This window comes from Phlebotomus papatasi, chromosome 1 (assembly GCF_024763615.1).
Source record: "Phlebotomus papatasi isolate M1 chromosome 1, Ppap_2.1, whole genome shotgun sequence".
NCBI lineage: Eukaryota > Metazoa > Arthropoda > Insecta > Diptera > Psychodidae > Phlebotomus > Phlebotomus papatasi.
Window position 1 is genome coordinate 19,102,129 of NC_077222.1, and position 22,711 is coordinate 19,124,839.

General features: G+C 39.1%; 1 protein-coding gene across 4 annotated transcripts in view; it reads left to right on the top strand.

Moving 5' to 3' along the window:
• Positions 1-22,711, top strand: part of LOC129798107 (transcription-associated protein 1) — a 36,850-nt gene that overhangs the window by 339 nt on the left and 13,800 nt on the right. For all 4 annotated transcript variants that reach the window (XM_055841082.1, XM_055841084.1, XM_055841083.1 and 1 more), the window contains exons 2-11: positions 31-712; positions 782-948; positions 1,015-1,111; positions 12,219-12,357; positions 12,425-12,800; positions 12,872-13,001; positions 16,286-19,151; positions 19,218-19,366; positions 21,296-21,718; positions 21,786-22,187. In XM_055841082.1, the coding sequence (XP_055697057.1) occupies positions 50-712; positions 782-948; positions 1,015-1,111; positions 12,219-12,357; positions 12,425-12,800; positions 12,872-13,001; positions 16,286-19,151; positions 19,218-19,366; positions 21,296-21,718; positions 21,786-22,187 (5,412 nt within the window). In that variant the 5' untranslated portion in view covers positions 31-49. The remainder of the gene's footprint in view (positions 1-30; positions 713-781; positions 949-1,014; positions 1,112-12,218; positions 12,358-12,424; positions 12,801-12,871; positions 13,002-16,285; positions 19,152-19,217; positions 19,367-21,295; positions 21,719-21,785; positions 22,188-22,711) is intronic.

Here is a 22,711-nt window from a genome sequence, read left to right on the forward strand (position 1 = left end):
TTGGGTAATTGTTTCCTGAAAACTACTTAGGTTTTTCCGTTGAACAACGATGCCACCGGCCTATACTGGTATGATTGGGGGCGCGTCTACTTCGTCGACTGTGGTCGATTCGACCCAGATGAATGTTTTCCGGAGCTATGTCTCCATGCTGGCCGATCCCATGGCCAAGGAAGAAGTGAAATTGAAGGCGGCTCAGGAATTGAGTGAAAACTTTGAGATAATAACCCAATGTTCGGGGTATCAGTCTTTCTTGGAACACGCCATGAAGATATTCATAAAGGTCCTCCAAGATGGCGAGCCTCAGTTCATTTCTGAGAATAACATCCAGCAAGTGAGAAAGCTTATACTCGAGATGATTCATCGGCTTCCAACTTCTGAGGTTCTTAGGCCCTATGTTAAAGTTATTCTGACTTTGATGCTCAAATTGCTTCGGGAGGACAATGAAGAGAATGTTCTTGTATGCCTGCGCATCATAATTGAACTCCATAAGCAATATAGACCTGCATATAATCCTGAAATTGGGCATTTTCTTGCCTTTGTCAAAAATATTTACTCAGAATTGCCCAAACACATGGCCAAAATCTTTGAACCTCGTGCCCCAATCAGAGTTAAAGACCTGAAGGAGCTCAATATGGAGCAACTTCTGGCCGAATCCTACACAATAACGCCCATTCAGGTGGAGAAGAAGACAGCGGACGGCACAACAGTCACAGTGAGTAACGGCAGCGTCCCCCGCAAAAGATAATCCTTGAAAATTGATTTTTTTTCCTTCCTTGTTCAGCAAAACTTGATCCCAAAAGGAGTTCTGTCTCTGAAAGTACTGCAGGAGCTACCGATAATTGTTGTGCTTATGTATCAGATCTACAAAACATTTGTACATCAAGAAGTTGCTGAATTTGTACCACTAATTATGACTACAATTACCCTTCAACCATCTCCAATTCACAGGTTAGTTTCCCGTCTAGAGAGATTCAATGGAAAGCCTCAAGAGCCATTTTTCTTCCTTTTTTTTAGGCAATCTCCAGCCTTCAATAAGGAAGTGTTTGTGGACTTCATGGGAGCTCAAATTAAAACACTTTCGTTTCTAGCATACATCATCCGCCTGTTCACTGTAAGTTTGTTATCTTTCTCATTTTTCTCTTTAAAAAAAAACGTTCAGTTTTATACAGTTATTTAATTCTGAAAAATAATAATAAAAAATAAAATTAAAAAAATAACTCACAATAAATAAACATATAATATTCAATAAATATAATAACAATAAACATATAATATTCTATTCTGCCAATAAGAATATATTAAAGTTTCAAAATAAAAATTATAAAGATTGAGATTTTCTACTCCGCGATCTTGGATAAATAAAGTTACTACAAAGAAAAAATTGAATATCTAAACTATATCATTAGGAATTTGGCGTCAAGAATTCTACTGTTTACCGTTAATTTCCAACGTCGCTTTTTATGGCGAATTGCGAAAGTGACAGCCTTAACATTAAGTACTTAATTAAGGCCTTTGTAAAAGTCCTTAATTAAGGGCCTTTGACTAATTACATTTTAAATAGTCATTCTAATGGTTATGAAACACTGTTTTTTTTATTCCGAAAAACTTTACACTGTTGTTCTTGTTACAATTCATACATTGCACTAAATTCTGTTTGACCCCAGGATGATTAACTAACGGATGGAGCATTTTAATTCAGAAATGGTATATTTTTCTTAAATTCTTTATAATTTTTAAGTCTTAGATCCCACAAAAATAAATATAACACGAAATGGTAGGCACATGTACAGAAAATATATTTTTATTGAATTTAAAATGTTACCGGTGTTACAAATAGAAAATTTGTCAGAAAAATTCAAAAAAATGCGAATTTTACGTCTTTTTCATATAGGTTTTAGGAACCGTTATCCTCGTGCAATCATTATAAATTTTGTGTTAATAACATAACATTAGATACTCTTACATTTGGTAAAAGTTTTAAAATGATTGCATTTGGTTTTATACTAAAATTAAAAAATCACTTAAGAAAAAATATACCATATTTTTGTACGGAAAATGTATTAGAATGCTCCGCCCTGGTTTGACCGGACGGACTAGACGCACGTATACACCGTTTGAGGTGGCTTCAATTGATGCCCCACGAGCTTCTGAAATCCGTCTGTAGAAATTCCAGATGTGTCTAGGGCAAGAAAATCGTTAAGATTATAGGTTTTAAACTCCCGGAACACGAGGTTTAAGAGAAGAAATATCAGAGTTTGATACTCTTTGGGGCTATTTACACACACAAATTAAACTTGTTGGACTATAATAGAGAATTTATCGGAATTTAGAATCCTCTTGGGTATCTTACAACCCCAGCTTCACGAGCTAAAGAATCGAATATTGTAGAGCTTAAATTTCCCGCCTTATAGCAATAAATGCTCTGCTGAGGCAACCCTAAATATTCGAGACGCAATGTCTCCTTTCTAGGCCAGCGCCTCTGGTGATGGTGGAGACGACTGTAATAGTTTAGTCGATCGTACGATCTCAGTGAGTACGGACGTGAGTTCGTCTCGAGTCGTACAAGAGATAGGACATAGTACGGAGAGCTCGCGACAGTCTGGAGCCCACACCAGTCGATTGCATAAGCAGGTCACCTCCTAAGTATATTAGATTTAAGAGTAGATATTGCTTGCCCCCTATATCTTTTTCAGAAGTGGGATGATGGGGCAAGAATCCCCTGAATCCCTGAAAGAGTTTGTGAGGATTGCAGAGTAGCCATCATGACGAAATTGGTCGCAATAGGTTGAATGGTGCGAGTGAGGGGGGCATTAAGCATCATGGGGCAACAGGAAAATTCCTGTCGTACACAGGAATTCAGATAAGTGACCCAACTTGGGGAAAATTGCGTTTTATTGGAATTTTAGAAAGAGAAAACAATTAATGTTGCGCAATAAGAAAAAATTTTATTCAAAAGCGAAGAAATAATTAATTGGGATATATTGTTGATTTTGATGGATGATTCTCGCCGGGAATAGAGGATGAATTTTCGTAAGAAATGCGATATTTCGGGAAAAGGGTGGTAATTGCGCATCATATTGGAAATTGCGTCAGAAAATTTCCTATTGGTTCAAATTGTGCCATAAAATATCACGCGATCTCGCCTAGCGGAAAGGAGGGGAAACTTGTTCGAAAATTGTCGAAATTGCAACAGTGGCGCGACTGCTGGAAGAAAAAAGTATTAGTCGTTGACGAAAAGCAGGCTGAGGTAATTGCATTGTCAAAAAAGTTGCTATTTTTCGTGGAAAATAAAGGAAATTATTCACAAATTCTCGTACAAAAGTGTTCAGACGCGATTGTAGAAGGTGTTGTGTTGTGTGTTTGTCACGCAGGTAAGGAATTTTCCGTGAAATTGGCTCGAAAAGGAGATGACGCAATTTGCACACAGAAGCCGACATTTTGAGAAATGGAATATTTTTGTGAAAATTTCAGAATGCCTCGTCTTAGGAGGACAGGAACTGACCCACCAGTGCCCAGAGAGTCGCCCACGGGACAGAGCTCAAGTCACGATGGTGCTCCAAGGATTGGGCCCCAAGAAATTGCCACCATCATTCCCAGATTCGATCCGGATGATCCCAGTTGCATGGATTGCGAGCTCTGGATTGAGGATTGCAGTACTGCCAAGGAAATGTATGGATGGAGTGACAATGCTGCAATCCTGTACAGTTCCATGAGGCTGAGGGGTACCGCGAAAGTGTGGTATCATGCCGCCAAGGGGCAGCTACAGACATGGGAAATGTTCAAGAGGGATTTCATCGACAATTTCCCTGTGAAAGTCAGCATCCCTGGGATCCATGAACAGCTGAGGAAATCCCAGAAATCCAAGTATGAGACAATAATAGCGTATTTTCACCGGATGTGCGCCTTGGGAAGAAAAATTTCTCTTGACGACCAGACAATGAAGGAATACATCATTGGGGGGATCTCTCCAGAGAGCCGAAGGGCTACCTTAAGGAATCGGTCATATCCTTCCTTGACCAAGCTACTCCATGCTCTTCTGGAAACTGAAGAGAAGTGTAATTCAGAGAAAAAGGATGAGAAAAATGACCGTCACAAGGCCGGATCGTCACGAGGGTACAATCGTGGTTCAAAACAGACAGACAGGTATCATCCCTATTCCTCAAGTTCACGTGGAGGTTTACGAGCGTCTGAGAATGCAGGAAGATATCAACGGGACAGGAAGGAGAGCCCAGATGAGAACTTGGAAAGAGATAAAGTCAAAGGTGAGAAGTTTTCCGGAAAGACTGAATTTCGAGACAACCGGAAATGCTATCATTGTAAGCAACCTGGACATTTGATCGCAAATTGTCCGAAAAAGCCCAAGGATTTTCAGATAAGGGTGGTCGAGCAACTCCCCACCCTGCCAAATAAAAAGGGGTTGATCAAGGAGGCTGAAGTACAGGGTCAGAAGGTGAAAGCCTTTGTGGATTTCGGAAGTGACTGTACTATTGTTCAAGAATCGGTAGCTAAACGGTTGAAAATAAAATGGCAAAAAGGGACAATTTCTTTGACGGGTTTTGGGGGAGTGAAAAATAAAACAAAAGGTAGCGCCCGAGTTAAGGTGAATTTAGATGGTGTTGAGAGAGAGGTTGTTTTACATATTGTCCCGGATGAGATGCAAAATCACGAGATGATAGTTGGGCGTGATTTTTTCAATGATCCCTTTGTGGTGTCATTGCGTACCTGGAATGATCTGATAATCACCAATAGTGCCAAAAAAGATGTCCATGTTATGGAAGTGGAAGTTGAGATGGAAGATGAAAATAAAACACCGATTGAAATTTCTGATGATATGATTTCAGTGGGAGAGGGAGTCAGTGACTCGATAAAGGAAAGGCTAAAGGAACTGGTCAAGGAAAATCGTCAGTGTTTTTCCTTAGACACATCAGAACTGGGGCATACTACAATAGAGGAAATGAAGATCCAAATTATTTCCGACAAAATTATCAAGTATGGTCCCTATCGAATTCCATATGCTCTCAAGGAGGAAGTCCGGATGAAAATTGAGGAACTACTCAAGTATCAGATAATTGAGGCGTCAACTTCAGAGTTTGCCAGCCCAATGGTGGTTCTCCGGAAGAAGAATGGAGGTATAAGGATATGCATCGACTACCGGAAAATTAATGCGATAGTGCGGAAGGAGCACTTCCCGATGCCAAACATCGAGGAAAAGCTGAATGATTTGGCGGGTAAGAAACTTTTTAGTTGTCTGGACTTGTATATGGGATACCACCAAATCAGTGTTGCCGAGGAATCCCGGAAATATACAGCCTTTGTAACACCGGAGGGTCTGTATAAATATCGACGAGTGCCTTTTGGTCTTGCAAATTCCCCAGCAATCTTCATGAGGGTGATTGCTCATGCACTACAGCCTCTGAACAAAAATGATGTAACCTGTTTTATGGATGACATACTAATCGCTACAACTGATGAAGAGGCACATCTCAAGACATTGGGTGATTTGTTCACTGAACTCAGGAAGTATAATCTCACACTCAATATTGAAAAATGTCAGTTCATGAAGAGTCAAATTTCTTACTTGGGACATGAGATTACTGAAGAGGGAGTGTCCCCAGGTAACATCAAGACCCGAGCCATATCTGAGTTCCAATGCCCAACAAGTTCTAAGGAAGTGAAGAGATTTTTGGGTTTGACAGGGTACTTCAGACGTTTTGTGCCAAATTATGCACATATTGCTGCACCACTAAATGAGGTGAAAGCTCAAGAAAAGGATCATGTGGTACTCACGGAAGAACAGACAAAAGCATTTGAAACCCTGAAGGCCAAGTTATGTGAGCAGCCCGTTTTGGCTTTGTACGATCCCAACAAGAGACATGAATTACACTGTGATGCATCAAAATTTGGTCTGGCAGGCATTCTTCTTCAGGCTGACAATACCAACCACTTGAAACCAGTCTCATACTTCAGCAGGAAGACCACAAAATTGGAGCAAAAGTACCATAGCTACGAATGGGAAACCCTAGCGGTGAAAGAAAGTCTTCTCAGATTCCGGTACTATCTTCTTGGAAAACATTTCAAGATTGTAACTGACTGCAAAGCTCTACAACAGAGTCAGGATACACAACATTTAGTTCCACGTGTTGCCAGATGGTGGTTGAATATAATGGAGTTCGATTTCACAATGGAACACCGGAAAGAATCTCAGATGAAACATGTAGATTGCCTGAGCAGAATGGCTTATGAGGATCCACCAGAAGAAGAACACCAGGAAGTGATGTTAATCCAGATGGAGGAGGATTGGGTTGTGGCTTTACAACTCAAAGATCCTACAACTTCCCGAATTCGACAAATTCTTGATGGAACTTTAAAGAAGGAACCGGATGAGAAAGATGTGCAGAATAAATTCCAGTTGGTGAATGGCAGAGTGTATGCTCGAACATCAAAAGGATTGAGATTCATGGTACCCAAGGCAGTTCGATTCCATGTGTTGATGAGTGGTCATTATGGGATGGGACATCCTGGACCCAAAAGGACTTTAGAACATCTGCAACGAGAATACTGGTTCCCAAAAATGAGACAAGCAGTGGAAAAATTTGTCCAATTTTGCATTCCATGTGCGGTGCACAAGATTGGGAAAGACGAAAATCATCATCATATTTACGTGCATAAGAAAGCACCTGTCCCTTTCCATACAGTGCACGTAGACTTCTGTGGACCCTTCCCAAAGACCACAGGAAAGAAAGAACATGTATTTGCTGTGGTTGATGCATTCACCAGATTTGTGACTTTGAGAGCAGTTGCTGGACCCACCACAAAAATCACTACCAAGATTCTCGACGAAGTGGCTCAATATTTCGGAATGCCTCAAGTATTGGTGAGTGATAATGGAGCTGCGTTTACATCAAAAGAATTCCAGAAGTATTGTGATGAAAACAGTATCAAGCATGCATTAGTTTCTGTTGCTACACCCAGAGCTAATGGCATCGTAGAGAGAATATTTCGAGGAGTCAAGGATGCACTCAAGACACTTTCCGAGGACAATGAAGGACGTGATTGGGACAAGAAGTTAACCAAAGTGCAGTGGATGTTGAACTCAATGGTGAATAGAACTACCGGCGAGTCTCCCCAGAAAATGCTGTTGGGATATTCTCCAAAGACTACATTTGGTGATCAGCTGTACAACTCACTCATAGTGGATCACGAAGAAGTACGCACACCAGTAGAAAACTTGAGGACAAAGCCATATGACAGGATGTGTCAGCAACAACAGAAGCAAGCTGAAAAGTACAATCAGAAGCACATAGCCCCAAAGGTTTACAAGGAAGGCGACCTTGTGTTGGTGCGACACAATGTTGCTGCATTTGGAAGTTCCCGGAAAATGCTTCCACGCTACAGAGGACCATATGTAGTGGAAACTGTTCTAGGTGCAGATAGATACATTGTTGTGGATACTCCGATCACACAAGTTACTCAGAAACCGTTCAAAGGAACCTATCCAGCTGAGAAGTTAAAGGGCTGGGTAACCGAGAAGGATTTAGAGGAGTACAGTGGGTTACTTAGTGAAGACCCAGCAAGTGATGAAGTTACAGAAGAATTATCAATGGATTAAATTTCTTTATTTTGTTAAAACTTAGTTGATGGATTACATGTTGATTGAGTTGATTTTGATTTAATTTGGATTGCTTGTGATAATAAACTGAAGTCAAAGAAAGATTGAAATATCTATTTGTTAGATGGTTTGATTTGGAATATTATGGAATTTATTGAGAACTGAATTAAAGGAATACAAAATAACATGTCTGTTTCTCATTTGGAATTTAGGCAGACTGAATCATAAAGTCATAAGTTGACTGGGAATCTGTTATATTTATGGCTATGGAATTTGTTTCCTGGGTGCCTGGCCAATACATATGGGATCATTTGCATACTCTTTAAAAGGAAAATCATTTGTTGAGTCTTTGTGACAAATTAGTCTTTGTGACAGTCTAAGTCAGTCTAAGTGACAATTGGAAGAGAACGGCTGGCCGACGACGACGACTCCAAAAAGAAATGGATTAACTATACGAGGAATAACAATTGACAAGGATACCACTAGAAGACATCATTACCAGATGCAGTAGAAGGAATGACTTTTGATAGTCTAATTTCTAAGTCTTTGTGACAATTATGAGAAGATTCGGAATTGCTTTTGGTAGCATGCATCCGAAATGTTGTCTTGGTGACAAAAGAAGCGAGCAAATAAAGAATTCCCTAGATTTGTAGAAAGGATTAGATGAGATTTACTAAGAGGATCATGAAAAGTGTTAGGACTTCGGTAAGTCAAGGATTGTTACCTTTCCTCAAGACAACCCTGAATCTTCGGATTAGTCAAGTACTCCAATGAGGACATTGGTAAGGTCAGGACGGCCGAGATGTAGAGCTTAAATTTCCCGCCTTATAGCAATAAATGCTCTGCTGAGGCAACCCTAAATATTCGAGACGCAATGTCTCCTTTCTAGGCCAGCGCCTCTGGTGATGGTGGAGACGACTGTAATAGTTTAGTCGATCGTACGATCTCAGTGAGTACGGACGTGAGTTCGTCTCGAGTCGTACAAGAGATAGGACATAGTACGGAGAGCTCGCGACAGTCTGGAGCCCACACCAGTCGATTGCATAAGCAGGTCACCTCCTAAGTATATTAGATTTAAGAGTAGATATTGCTTGCCCCCTATAATATTAGGCACTTTTTGCAATAATATTTATTAATCACAAATATATGGTCATCTCTCTTACAATTGTGTTTAAAAAAATCAAAAACAGAAAAACAAAGTAACTAAAGTAAAGAAAATAGAAAAAATATAAAGATGAAGAAAAAAATAAACAGTTTTTAATATTCAGTCTGAAAATAGCCACAAATGTCAGCTGCAGAGGTACAACTATCACACGAAACGGAATTAAACAAAAAAAAAGGGTTAGCAAAGCGTCCCAGACTTTGCGAAGTGTCCAAACTCGTGACTTAGATGCTATCCCTCAAAAGTACTTTCGCATCATGTACTGTTTACCGGTTCTCAACCGATTTAAACCGACTTGTAAATCACTCGAAATATCCCACAAAATCATTTTAGGAGTAATAAAAATTGATTTTCGGGCAAAAATTACATATCGGTTTAAACCGGTTTAGGGTAAAATGAGGTAAGGTAAAGTACCCTCTAGTCGGCCGGTTTCTCAACTCGGCCAGTTGAATTATTTAACCAATTTTTTTACGTTTTATAGTCAATTTCTATGAAATTTTCACTGATTTACGTTATATATAATATAATACACCTTATAATGTTAAATCGGTAAGACCATATTATAACAAATCTACGGAAATTGAATAAATAGTCGCACTGGCCGAGTTGAGAAACCGGCCGACTACAGGGTACTTTATCTTAATTTGGAACCATTTATAATTTGGGACATTTGAGACTTTCTCACTGTTTCAGATCAGCAAAGAGAAAACAAAGACCGCGAAATAGAAGAAAAATATAAAAAATATGATTAAGAAGAACAGAAACAGCTTTTCTTCCTTTTGAATCTCTAAAACAGTGAGAAAATCTCAAATGTCCCAAATTGTAAATGGTTCCAAATTACCTAACTTTACCATATAAATAACTATAAAGAGTTCCAAAGATACACCACTGGGGTAGTTTAGTTGTACTCCGTATAAAAGTTAGTTATCGGTTAGGAACAGGTTTACTATCGGTTCATTACCAGTTCCAAACCGATTCGAAACCATTCAGTTTTGTTGGAAATTCCAAGACCTTTCCAACGAGTCCAAATATAACCCCATTCGGTTGATAAATACGCTCTCTAAAGCCTTTATACTATAATACATTTCTGGATTTAAAGCTACTTTTGCGGCTGGAACTCAAATGGAAGAAGGACTTCATATAGACTCTATTTTTTTAGCCTCGAAGTGGAAGGATTAGTCCATCTTCAAGAATTGTCCAGGAGCATCAATTTAGATCTAAAAACTAGCTCTAAATACGCGTAGAGGTTCCTTCTTTGCTTGTTAACGATACCGTTTGCGCATTGTCAAAGGGTGTCTGAAAAACACTCCGGTAAACAAATTATATCCGATAGCGGAAATCGCTCCGTCTCGGGTAAAAAGACAAGCGATTTCTGAGAAAGAAAAGTCAAATGCTTCTACTGCGCCAAGACATTTCCTTTATGGTCACTTAAGAGTCCTGCAGAACTCTTACCTGACAGAACATAAGGGCCTCGACAGACCTGAGGATTAGCCTAGAGACGGCTTACCGTAATTATATTAGAAATAATGGCCAAACTACATTTCCATAATTTTCCACTAAGTCGTCTCTCGGCTTAAGTCGTAAGTGTGTCTAGGGCATAACTTACAGAACAGACAGACGTTAAGAAACTCGAAACTACACCGCAGGAGGCAAGACTTAATCTATGGAGGCATGCCTTCCCACCAGATTTTGTCGAACCCATGAAAAGCCTTCCTCCCTGGTGGAAATTTATGCAAAGGACTTTTAATAGATAGCCATAATGTGCTGGAATCACTTAGGACTTAAGCCGAGAGAGTTTAGCGCAATTGTAATCAAAATAATGATTAGATTATATTTCCATAAGTTTGTGACTTAAGCTCGGTTTAAGCCGCGAACTGTACAGCACATAAGATTATGTAGCAAAACATAAGTACTGAATTTAGGTTTTCGTTGAAATCTTTACTTATATAATTCGTTTTTAAGAACATTAAAACTATTTCTCACTAGCCTAAAACGGCCTTCAGACTAGAGGTTTAGCCTAGTTCCCGTATGTCTCAAAATCCTGAATAGCGTGCAATTTAATTGCTTTTTGAGAGCCCAATACGTTACTTATCTTTAATAATCCAATACTAAGTTAAATTATCTAAAAAAAATCACGATGGATAAAAAATTAGAAGCCATATGGTTAAGACTTAGGTCTGAAGCCCGTATAAGGGCAAGGGGACCAATCCGTTTTGATTTCAATTAAATCTGGGGAAATTGGACCTTCTTAACAAATAACTGGGATTCGCTTTAGGCCCTAGCCTGCCTGCATGAAGCTACTATTAAAAACGTTTGCACTGCACGACGGTCCACTTGTAAGAGAACGGGGCTCTATTTTCGCAGCAGTTCATTTCTCGAACGAATTGCTAAACAGAGCCTTTTTTGATTATAGCGGGTTTTATTGCTCCTACATTATGTATACTTAATTAAGGACTTTGGACTAAGTACTTTGCCCTAAGAGTTATACGGGCTTCAGACCTAAGGCTTAGCCATATGGCTTAACTGTTATAATTTCGTTATACTTTATTCTTCGTCATAATTTTTTAATAGTCAAGATATTTTGGAAAATTTAACTTGGGATTGGATTATTAAGAACAAATGATCTATTAGATTTTGAAAATGCAATAAAATTGGTTCATGTTTTAGGATTGTGAGACCAACGGGAACTGGGCTAAACCTCTAGTCTGAAGACCGCTTTATAAAACTTTTTTTTAATCCCTATTTTTTATTTAAAAAAAAAATACAATAATTGAAACATTTCAATCCCTTTCAATTATTCAGTACTTCCAAATTCTAGGAGAAGAATAGGTGCCCCACTTTTCCCTGGGCGAATTTATGTGATTAATAGGACGGCAATTTGATAGTCTTTGAATTAACTAATAATAATACAATATTAAATTAATGTACAATAATTCTGTTTTATTGATAAAAGGTATATTTTACAAAGTCCAAATGTGACATTTTACTAAAAAATATCTATTTAAACGAAATATTAAAACTTCTCTAAGACCAAAAAATATTTAATTTTTTTTTGAAACTTGTACTAAACAGTTGAAAGTTACCCAAAATTAGAGAATTACTAAATTTTTGAACAAGGTTTGGGTATTGTATGTTCGCTTTTATATCAAATATTCTATTAAGATGACAGACGAATTGTTCCAATCTCTCAAATTCTTGATACTTACTGGACTATACTTTAGAGTTTAGAGGTATGAGAGCTGCAAATCAATAAAATAATTTAGCCAGGGAAAAATAATTTAAACATGGACAATACATTTATCTCGTACACTACACCATTACTGTTTAATCCAAGACACTTTCGCCTTTTTTTTTTTATATTTCTCCAACAAATCTGCTAAGAAAAATCACTTCTAAAATTTGGATTAGAGTATCAGAATGAAAGCTTAGACATTTCAAAAATTGCAGGAGGTGATTGTAACTCATTCTGCATCAATGGTGAAGGGAATGCTGAGCTTATTACAGCTCTGTCCCAAAGAGGTTGCTCATTTGCGCAAGGAACTTTTGATAGCTGCCAGACACATCTTGGCAACTGAATTGAGAAACAGTAAGATTATTCCCTTTCGTGTAATCTTTCCAGGAATATTCATTCGAAAAACTCGATTTATTTTTAGAATTTGTCGGATTGATGGATAAACTGTTCAATGAGGATTTGCTTCTTGGTCGTGGATACACAACACATGAATCCCTTCGACCACTAGCATATTCTACCTTGGCAGATTTAACCCATCATGTTAGGCAGAACCTGAGTCTTCCTGTGCTGGCAAAAGCCGTACATTTGTTCTCCAAAAATGTCCATGACGAATCTCTGCCCACGAGCATCCAGACAATGTCATGCAAATTGCTGCTAAATCTTGTCGATTGCATCCGTCAGAGAAGTGACACTGAGACTTCAACAGCCCGAGATTTACTCATTACAATGTTGAAGGTGTTCACTCTCAAATTCCAGACAATTGCTAAAATCCAATTGCCCCAAATCATGAAAAAATGGTAAGGATACCTTAGTGTTCAATTTCGGGGTTGTATTGCAAATTGTTACGATTAAAATGTTTTTTTTATAGTGCCCCAAATAACAGGAGGCCTATCAAACCTGATGAATCATCTTCGCCGACCAACAGTGGGACTCCAACTCAAGCTAATCCTCCAGCCCTTACAGCTCCAGATACTTTCCGAGGAGATTCCGTGTCGTTTGTAAGTACACCAAGTCAATTAAAATATTATCCTGTATTTTTCTAACTAGATCCCCTTCTAAAACTATTGAAAAAGTTAAAGGTATTGCTAATCTTCCATTGATTTTAATAAGACTGATCATGGACGGAAAACTTAGACCCTTTTTGATTTTATCTGTTTATTCTTCTAAAACGTTTTCGAAGATGAAGAGGACAACAATGTTCATCAAGAAGGGTCTTAGTTATCCGTCCTTTGCTAATTACATCCCATTAGACTGAAATTCTGTCAAAAGATTTTTATACGAGAACGATTTGAACCGATATAAGTTGTTGACGAACAATTTAGAATCGGTTAAAGACTGATTGACATCACTTTTAAAAACTCGTCCGAGATTCCAAAACCTTTTATATGAATCTAAACTTGTCGAAATCGGTCGAAAAATACACGGTAAAAAATTTCGTCACATTGGGTAAGTGTGCCAAATTTCGGCATAGTTGCAAATAAGCACCGAAGTCCTAAGTTTGAAATTCAATATTTTTAATTCATATTGATATTTCTTATTCCTTCTCAGGAGGGTTGTGTGGAACCTTGAAAACTAGTTTATCATCTTTATTTTCTTTAAATCACTACCTAAAATATTGAAAAATTAATAAAAATGTGGACATTGCTTTAGGTAGTATTCCGGCCACTTTGAGTGAAATTCCGGCCACCTTGTTTGGTAGCACCTTTTGTAACGCAACGGATAGAGAATTTCAAAACGTCATACGGAAGAGTTTAATATTTAGTTTAATAAACTGAGATCTTCCGTGTAATTTATCCTGAAGACCTGAAGAGTAGCATCTTAAATTTACGCGCAGATTCCCGTAGCAATTTGCCCTTCCTGAACTCTTCCAAGGCCTTTTCCACATCATCTTTTTCATAGAAGCTATGGTTTTTTCTCTAGACATTGTAGAACTCAGAAATTGAAAAAAAAAACACAAAATGAATAAGAAATTGAGGAAAGCAAAAGATGTTGCCGGAATAGGCAACACTACCTCACCGGAGAGACAAAGTATATACTTTTTCACGCGAAATACAGGATCCAGCTGGGAAATTTTACCCAAAATTTAAAGATTGATTCACTATTAACATAAACAGAAACAATCTTTAATGAAAATTAATCAATTTTCATGAAAAACACCGAAGGAAAACCTTTTGCACTTCACCACAAATCGTAAGACTGCTAGAAACACAATCGATCTGTCACATTTTTTGTAAGGCTCTTTCCACACTGAGTTTTTATAACACAATTTAAATTCAAATTATAACTAAAATTTAACGATCTTTGTGCTACTACATCCTAAAGTGAATAAATATTTAAAAGGAAAATGAATTCATTGACTATTCGAAGATTACATACATAATTTTAATTAATTTATTTGCTTGGCCGAAATTACACTCAAAGTGGCCGAAATTAGAAGCTGGCCGAAATTTGGCACACTTAGCCTATTTGTTCCAAAAATTAGCTCGTCCACGGACACCATATTTTTTGGCACAATCTTCATTTTACGCGACTCAAAAAGATAGGGTAAGTGTGCCAAATTCCGGCCAGTTTGCAATTTCGGCCATATTTTTTGTTCCTCGAATTTCCATGAATTTTTAGTTTATGGATACTCTTGAGATTGTACAATGCAAAAGAATAACAAAAAAAGTAGCTTCGACAAACGAGATGATGTGAAAAAGATATTGGAAGAATTCCCAAAGGGAAAGGAACTATGAGAATGAAGATGACCGAAATAGGCCACCAATGTTATGTCTACATTTTTATTTATTTTAAAATGTATTAAGAATGATTTTAGAGAAAATAAAAATGATAAACTCTCTGCAAGGTTCAAAGCAACACTCCTTATAAAAGAGTAACAAAAATATTCAATTTATATTAAAAATATTACATTTCAAACTTGAGACTTTGTCGCTTGCATGCAACTATGCCGAAATTTGGCACACTTACCCTAATCAATATTAGTAACGAATTTGTTTCAAAAAGTAGCTCGTCCACGGACACCGAAGATTTTTGGAATAAATTTGTATCTTCTAGGAGAAACAAAAAGATACCCAATATTAGTAACGAATTTGTTTCAAACAAATAGCTCGTCTAGTTTAAACTCGTATCCCAACTCTCACACTCAGTCACCCGTCACCAACGAAAAGATGAGGACGCAAAATCTGTGGCAATTTGCGTGCTACATGGTTTCACTTTTAATTCGAGATTCCCTTCCTCTCCTGCTGGCAGAACTCGCATATGATTTCATCATGCACGCGTCTGTATAAAAGACTCTTGAGTTGACTTGAGTTCATAAGGAACATGAAGTTCCTTATGAACTTTCGTCGCCGAAAGACGAAATCAATTACACGAATTTATTCCCGACAATGGGAACAAAAAGATTCCCCATATAAGTATCAATTACGTTGCAAAAATTACCGAAAATTTTTGGAACAAATATGTTGCAGATGTAGGAATAATATTGTTATAAATAAATGTACCAATTTGTTCCTGACAGTAGTGGGAACAAAACAGCCGAGTGCAACACATTCTATTCCAACTTTCAGGAACAACTTTGTATAAAACGAAATCAACTCAAATTTGTAGACATTCCACTGTATCAAAACGGTTCCAAAAGAAAACTAACAAAATTGTAACTATATTTCGTAACACAACTGTAAAGATTTTTTTTGGAACAAACAAATATCTTCTCTAGGTACAAATTGATTTCCAAAAAAATTGTTCCAAGGAAAACCGTGTGCAATTCAAAGAAGTTTTTAACCCTTTGACCTTGAAAATTAAAGGGAGAGATTCAAGGTCAAGAACTAATATGATCGAAAAACGAAAAAAAACACACTGAGCGTTCTCAGACAATTTGAAAATATGTTTTTAAGAAAAAAGAAGGAGACTCTTGCATAGGAATATGCTGGAGTTGCCCTTCTTTGTTAGTCTCCCTTGCCCATTCCCGGAGATTTACAAATCAAACTAATTCACACTTTCAAGAATGAAGGTCAATTGAGTAGTCGGTTCGTACAGGCCTACAGGATATTCCATCCCAACTAAAAAGTGTTTGGTACAGTTGGCTTAGAAGAGTTCGTCAGGACGAGCTTTCTTCTTTCAATTCCTCTAGGCTTTACATCAAGTTCCTATCTCTTACAGCTTTGCCTTTTTTCCGCTTCTCTCCTTCGCCTTTTTTGATTACATCGATTATATTGATCCTTTTCATGATTTCGATCAATAGAAGCAATATGCTATTGTTCTAAAAAGAAATTACCGTTATCAGGACGTCCCAATGTCTGATCAGCCAACAAAATTGGGCAGCATCGGATTCCCTCCACCGCCCAATTTAAATGTTGCCGAATACAGGAGCCTTGTGAAGACTCTCGTTTGTGGAGTCAAAACAATCACATGGGGATGTGCTGGATGCAAATCTCCATTGAGTGATTGCACAAATTCTAGCCAGCAATCGAAAGTGTTTCAACCGAGTGAGATTCTCATATTTATTGATCTGGTTCAGTGGGCCCTTGAAGCGTTGGACATCTACATGATAAATGTTCCAACGGTGGGCCCAAGTGCTGGTCAGATGGTGAAGACAGTGAGTCAGGTGCCACGGAGTAAGGAAGAGAAGGAAGTCCTAGAGCATTTTAGTGGAGTTTTCCTGATGAATAATCAGAATTTCCAAGAGATCTTTGCGTCAACCATTGATTTCATGGTGGAGCGTTTGCATGAGAATCCTGCTCTGCAGGTCATAGCGAATTCCTTCCTGGCCAATTCGGTGACATCGCCACTTTTTGCAACTGTCCTGGTTGAGTATTTGCTGGAACGGATGGAGGGTATGGGTTCGAGTGTTGAACGATCAAATTTGTACTTGAGGCTGTTTAAATTGGTTTTCGGGAGTGTTAGTTTGTTTCCGGCTGAGAATGAACATATGCTACGTCCACATCTCCACAACATCGTCAATAGGTCCATGGAGTTGGCGATGACAGCAAAGGAGCCCTACAACTACTTTCTCCTCTTGCGTGCCCTCTTTCGGTCTATAGGTGGTGGCAATCATGATCTGCTATATCAGGAATTCCTGCCGTTGCTGCCAAATCTTCTCGAAGGTCTCAATCGTCTTCAGAGTGGATTCCATAAGCAACATATGAAAGATCTGTTTGTGGAGCTGTGTCTGACTGTTCCCGTACGTCTATCGTCCCTCTTGCCATATTTACCCATGCTCATGGATCCCCTCGTGTCAGCACTCAATGGTTCCCATACACTGATCAGTCAGGGATTGAGAACACTAGAACTGTGTGTGGATAATCTACAACCAGACTTCCTCTATGATCACATCCAACCCGTCCGAGCAGAATTGATGCAAGCCCTGTGGAGAACCCTAAGAAATCAGGATAGTGCAGCTCTCGTGGCTTTCCGTGTATTGGGAAAATTTGGCGGAGGCAACAGGAAGATGATGATAGAGCCGCAACGACTGGAATACAATGACAAAGATACTCCAGCACCGGCTATTATGGCATGCTTCCAGGATAATCTTCAACCGGTAGACTTTCCAATGGATAAAGTTATTGAAACGGCCTTTTCAGCACTCAAATCCAGCTCAACGGATCCGTTCTACTGGAAACAAAGCTGGGAAGCTATTCGATGCTATCTGGCAGCTTCACTTTCACTGGATGATGATAAACACACGTTGCAGAAACTCTTTATGCATCCGAGTTTCGTGGAGGGCAATATTGGAGCTATGCCAGCACAGCAGTATCGGGCTCTGGATTCGCAAGCTCGACAAACGCATCAAACAGCCTTGACGGGAATGTTTGTGGCGGCAGCAACGAAAGATCTCAGAGAATCTGTTTTACCGACAATGGTTGCAGTAGTTCGCCATTACACAATGGTGGCAATTGCTCAGCAAGCTGGTCCGTTTCCGCACAAGTACTACCAGATGAACAATGGTTTGGATCCCCTTGTTCTCATTGATGCCCTAGCAGCAATTATGGGACATGAGGAAAAGGAACTGTGTAAACCAGGGCGGTTTGCAATGGTGCTAATTCTGCAAACGGCAACGAGTATTATGGGAACGAAGGAAAGAGCATGTCGTTTGCCAATGATGCAGTACTTGGCAGAGCAAATGTGCAACTTGTGCTATGAGCGTCCTTGGTACGCAAAGATGGGTGGTTGTGATGCCCTTAAGTTCCTCTATCAGCACATGGCCATGCGTTGGTTGTATCAACATCTCTTCGTTTTTCTAAAGGCCTTCATGTTTGTGATAATGGATCTGGCTGGAGAGGTTTCCAGTGGAGCTATTGATACGGCCAAGACGAATCTCGAGGAAATGCTAAGAATCTGTATGGTTCCGTTGGACAAGGAGTGCAAGAATGAGGAATTGATCACGACGCAGGATAAAGCTATGAAGGAGGTGATTCAGGAACTTGTGCGTCAAGTAACAAGTCCTCATACCCTTGTTCGTGAGCAAGCGATGTCATCGCTGAAGCTTATTGCTGAACTACAGGGAAAAACCGTAACGGACATTATGGAACCTCATAGGGAAGTCCTAGTGGATATGATACCGCCAAAGAAGCATCTTCTTCGTCATCAGCCAACTAGTGCTCAAATTGGTCTGATGGATGGCAATACTTTCTGCACAACACTCGAACCGCGTCTCTTCACCATTGATTTTGCTCACATGACCCATAAGGTATTCTTCCATGAGCTCGTTACGTTGTGCAAAGCTGAGGATAATATCCTGAATAAGCTGGATTGCTATAAGAACGTTACCAATTTGGTACCACTACGAAAGAGCGCCCTTAGAGCTCTAGCAGCTTTTCATTACATCACAGCAGCTGGATATCGTGAGGAGATCTTCAAAATTCTCTTCACTACCCTCGAAAAGAACAATCCAGAACTTCAGGAAGCGGCATTTGAATGCATGCAGAAATTTATAGCTGGCTTCCCAATTGAAAAGGAGATAGTTTATGCAGGGATGAAGTCACTTTTGACAACACTTGGAGACTACAGAAATCTCACATTGAGCGGTGTTAAGAGTCTGTCGTATTTGACACAGCTCTTTCCCTCGATGTTCAATGAGAAGTTGTGCGAGCAACTATTGCAGCATATTAGGAAACTTCTTGAGCACTCCATTGCATCTAATAAGAGTACAGGTTAGAACTACCATGTACGGGGATACTTGATGGAACGTTTTCTACTATTTTGCATTCCATTTGCAGATCAAAACTTCCTAGCTGTGGCAAAAACTGGAGAGACTGAACAGAAGATCACGACAATCATTGGTATTTTTCATCAAATTCCGGCAGCTTCGTCAAAGTTTGTGGACTGCTTGTGTCGCTTAGTTCTGCAAACGGAGAAAACAATTATTGTAAGTGCTATTGTTTAGTCCTTCCCATCTGTTTTTTAGACCACGCCTTCTTTGGGAAATTACTGATGATTCATAATAATGGTTTAACTGTTATGTCATTCTGTGGTTCAAGTGGTAGAGTACTCGCTCTATGATACAAGTGTCCCGGGTTCGAATACCCTTTAGGCCACCAGGAATTTTTCTGACATAAGAGGTGTTCAAATGTCTTGGATTTCCTGAAAATCTCGTTTGTAAGAAGGCCTGATCCCTCTACAGAACGTTGTTCTACCATTACTACTATTGTTAGTGATACAACGGCCCTTATGAAACACCACCTTCTTGCTTTGTATTGTCCCCACCCAGAGCTGTGCAAGAACCGCTTAAAACCGAACAAACGTCAAATGAAACTTGTACGTCGATCAAAACGCTATCTGAACCGACGTTTCCTATGTTTCCCATAAGTTTCTAGCGTGCCGAAAAAACTTTGGAGTTCATTCGGTGTTTTCTGTCATTGTGAAATGAATTAGCAAAAAATACAAATACAAAATAAAAGCCAATTTAATATGGAATGTGCAACCGAAAACCCTAAATTGGCAACCTACATTATTTCGGTGATATCGCGTGAAATGTGTACGAAAACAGGAAAAAAATATACTAAAACTGGTCGCATTTTTCAGAGCTAATGTCACCCCCTGACCTCAATAAACTTATTTTCACATTTATTCGATTTCAAACGGTTCTTGCACACCCCTGTCCCCACCCATGATCGCAATATTTTCATCCGTCAACCTGAAAGTTCATTGGGAAACCTTAAAAAAAACATTGCTAGAATATCACAAATATGACACATTTCTAAAAAATTCAAAGTGCCATATCTTCAGTTCCATTTTAACCGAATTTGATAAGTACGGATGCGAATTAAAGCCCTCACAAAGCACTACAACTTTTTAGAATTTTTAAACTTCGTAGGACTAACGGCAGGAACGTCACAACTGAAAAACCAATTTCCATAACACATAACCTCAATTATCTCAATACTTCCTTAAACGATTTTGATGATTACTTCGGCATAATTGCAGACTTTGCCATTGTAGCCGGGCTTTTGCCCTGAAAGATTCCTTATGCCGAAAATAGACACAGGCTGATCCTAGAGAATACTCAGTTCGTAAAATTTGGCGGTAAAGGATCAGCCCAAACTATCATACACTGAGGATTTAGGATCAAGGATTAGCGTTTTCAGCGTAAATTTCTATTAAATCTCCACATTTTGATTGCTGAAAGACTTCTTAAGTGCAACATCAATAAAATTTTCGTACTGTAAGGAGCACTCTAATCTTCTCTTTACTCCAATCTTAATGTATTTTAAGATTTTGCGATATTGCTTACCATTACTCTCCATGTTTTTTCACCCAATTGACATTTCGAAAAGCACCCAAAAACACCCAAAGTGAAGCTTTTTATTTTCAGCACTGGCGCTGATGTCGCCTAATCCTCGTAATTTCACTAGACCTCATAAATTTAGAAGATCAGCCTGATCCTCCAAATTATGGGCTGATCCGTGAGTGTATCGACACCAATCCTCATTTTTCGGGCTGATCCCTAAGTCAATCCCTGTGTCTATTTTGGGCTTTAGGGAGACCCAGGCTTATCACGGTTAGTTGCTCGGCAGCGGCCTAGTTCTGGACCTCCTGAATGTTTCCAGGTTGTTACCGACTGACTGACAGTGTCCCTTATCAGCCAATCCTCCACACGGCAGGCAACAGAACTATACCACCAGTAAAAGGCCTTACTTCCCGCAAACAGGGAAGGGTATCCACCAGACGGGACCTAGTTATTACAAAAACCGATCTAGGTTACCTATCCATTTCTGAAAAGGGCGTGGCTTAAAATTATTTTTGAGGAAATTCAATGAAGGAATCCAACATTAACTATCCCTTTTTTATTATAAAGATTGAGTCTTCAAGCCCATATCGCGAGCCTCTCGTTAAATTCTTGCTCCGATACCCAAAAGAAACATTGGACTTACTACTCAGTGAGGCTAATGTGAAGGATCCTCAATGGAATCGGTTTCTCATTTATCTGCTGAAGCACAAAGATGGCGCAGTATTCCGACTGGCCATGGAAGCACAAGCACCGCAACTAGTGGCTCTCATACTGACTAGTCCTTTCGATCAGGGTACTAGTCAGATGCAGGCTGCTCAGTTGCCGCAGCAGCAAATGCCACAGCCTCAATTTTACATGGATCGCTATGAATCTCTACGTCAGGCTGTGCTCATTGTTCACACGCTGACCCAATACGATGATCGTTGGTTGGCCACACAGCCAGATATTATCCATGCATTGAAAACTTTGTGGGCCAATGACTTGTACAAAGTAAGAAAACTTCCCTAAATTTACCCAAAGAGGTGTTACAGTGAACTTACGAAAATCTTATTTTCAGACTTGTGAAGCATCAATCGTATGCGATTTGTGGCATTTAGTGGCGAAAATTTTGCTTCACTATTTTTCACATCACACCCATGACATTGATTTGCTGTTTCAACTTTTGCGGGCACTGTGTTTGCGATTTATTCCCGACTTTCAATTTTTGCGGGATTTCCTGCAAAATGTTGTGGCTCAGAGTTATACAGTGGATTGGAAGAGGAAGGCATTTTTCTATTTTGTGGATAATTTCAACAATCCAAATATTTCATTGGAGTTGAAGGCAAAAATCCTCACTTGCATCCTCATTCCCAGCTTTGCTGTGAGCTTTGAGAAGGGAGAAGGGAACAAATTGGTTGGAGCACCGCCCACACCCTATCAGGAGGATGACAACAATGTAGTATCAGTCTTTATCATGAAGGTAAGTTGCGTTTATTGATACAATTATCTCACGAAAATGGCATTTTAAAACATTTACATAATGATCTCAAAGATCCTGATTTGTGATTTAGTCCAAGTGCAGTGTAAACATTACCCAAGTGTATGTGATTTTGTCTGCTGATTCGATACCTGATGAAGAGGACAACAATCCCCGAAACGTTGAAGACGAATAAAACTAAGAAAATTAATACGGGTCTAAATTTCCGTCCACATCCCATTAGAAGTAAACGGGCAATTCAAAACCGGTTCATGACCGATTGCAACCTTTAATATGAATCCAAACCTGTCCAAATCGGTCGAGTAATACACTTTGTAGATGTTTTCAACCCTTTGACCTTGAGAACTCATTAAAAGGAAGGTTTCAAGGTCAAGGCCGTCGGTTGGGTAAGCAACTGTACTAACTGCATTTACTTTGTGTCTGAATTCGTCAGAAGCGATCCATCGCTGCTTAGCGTTTGCAACGAATGCAGACACAAAGCAAATGCAATAGTTGCTGATCCAACT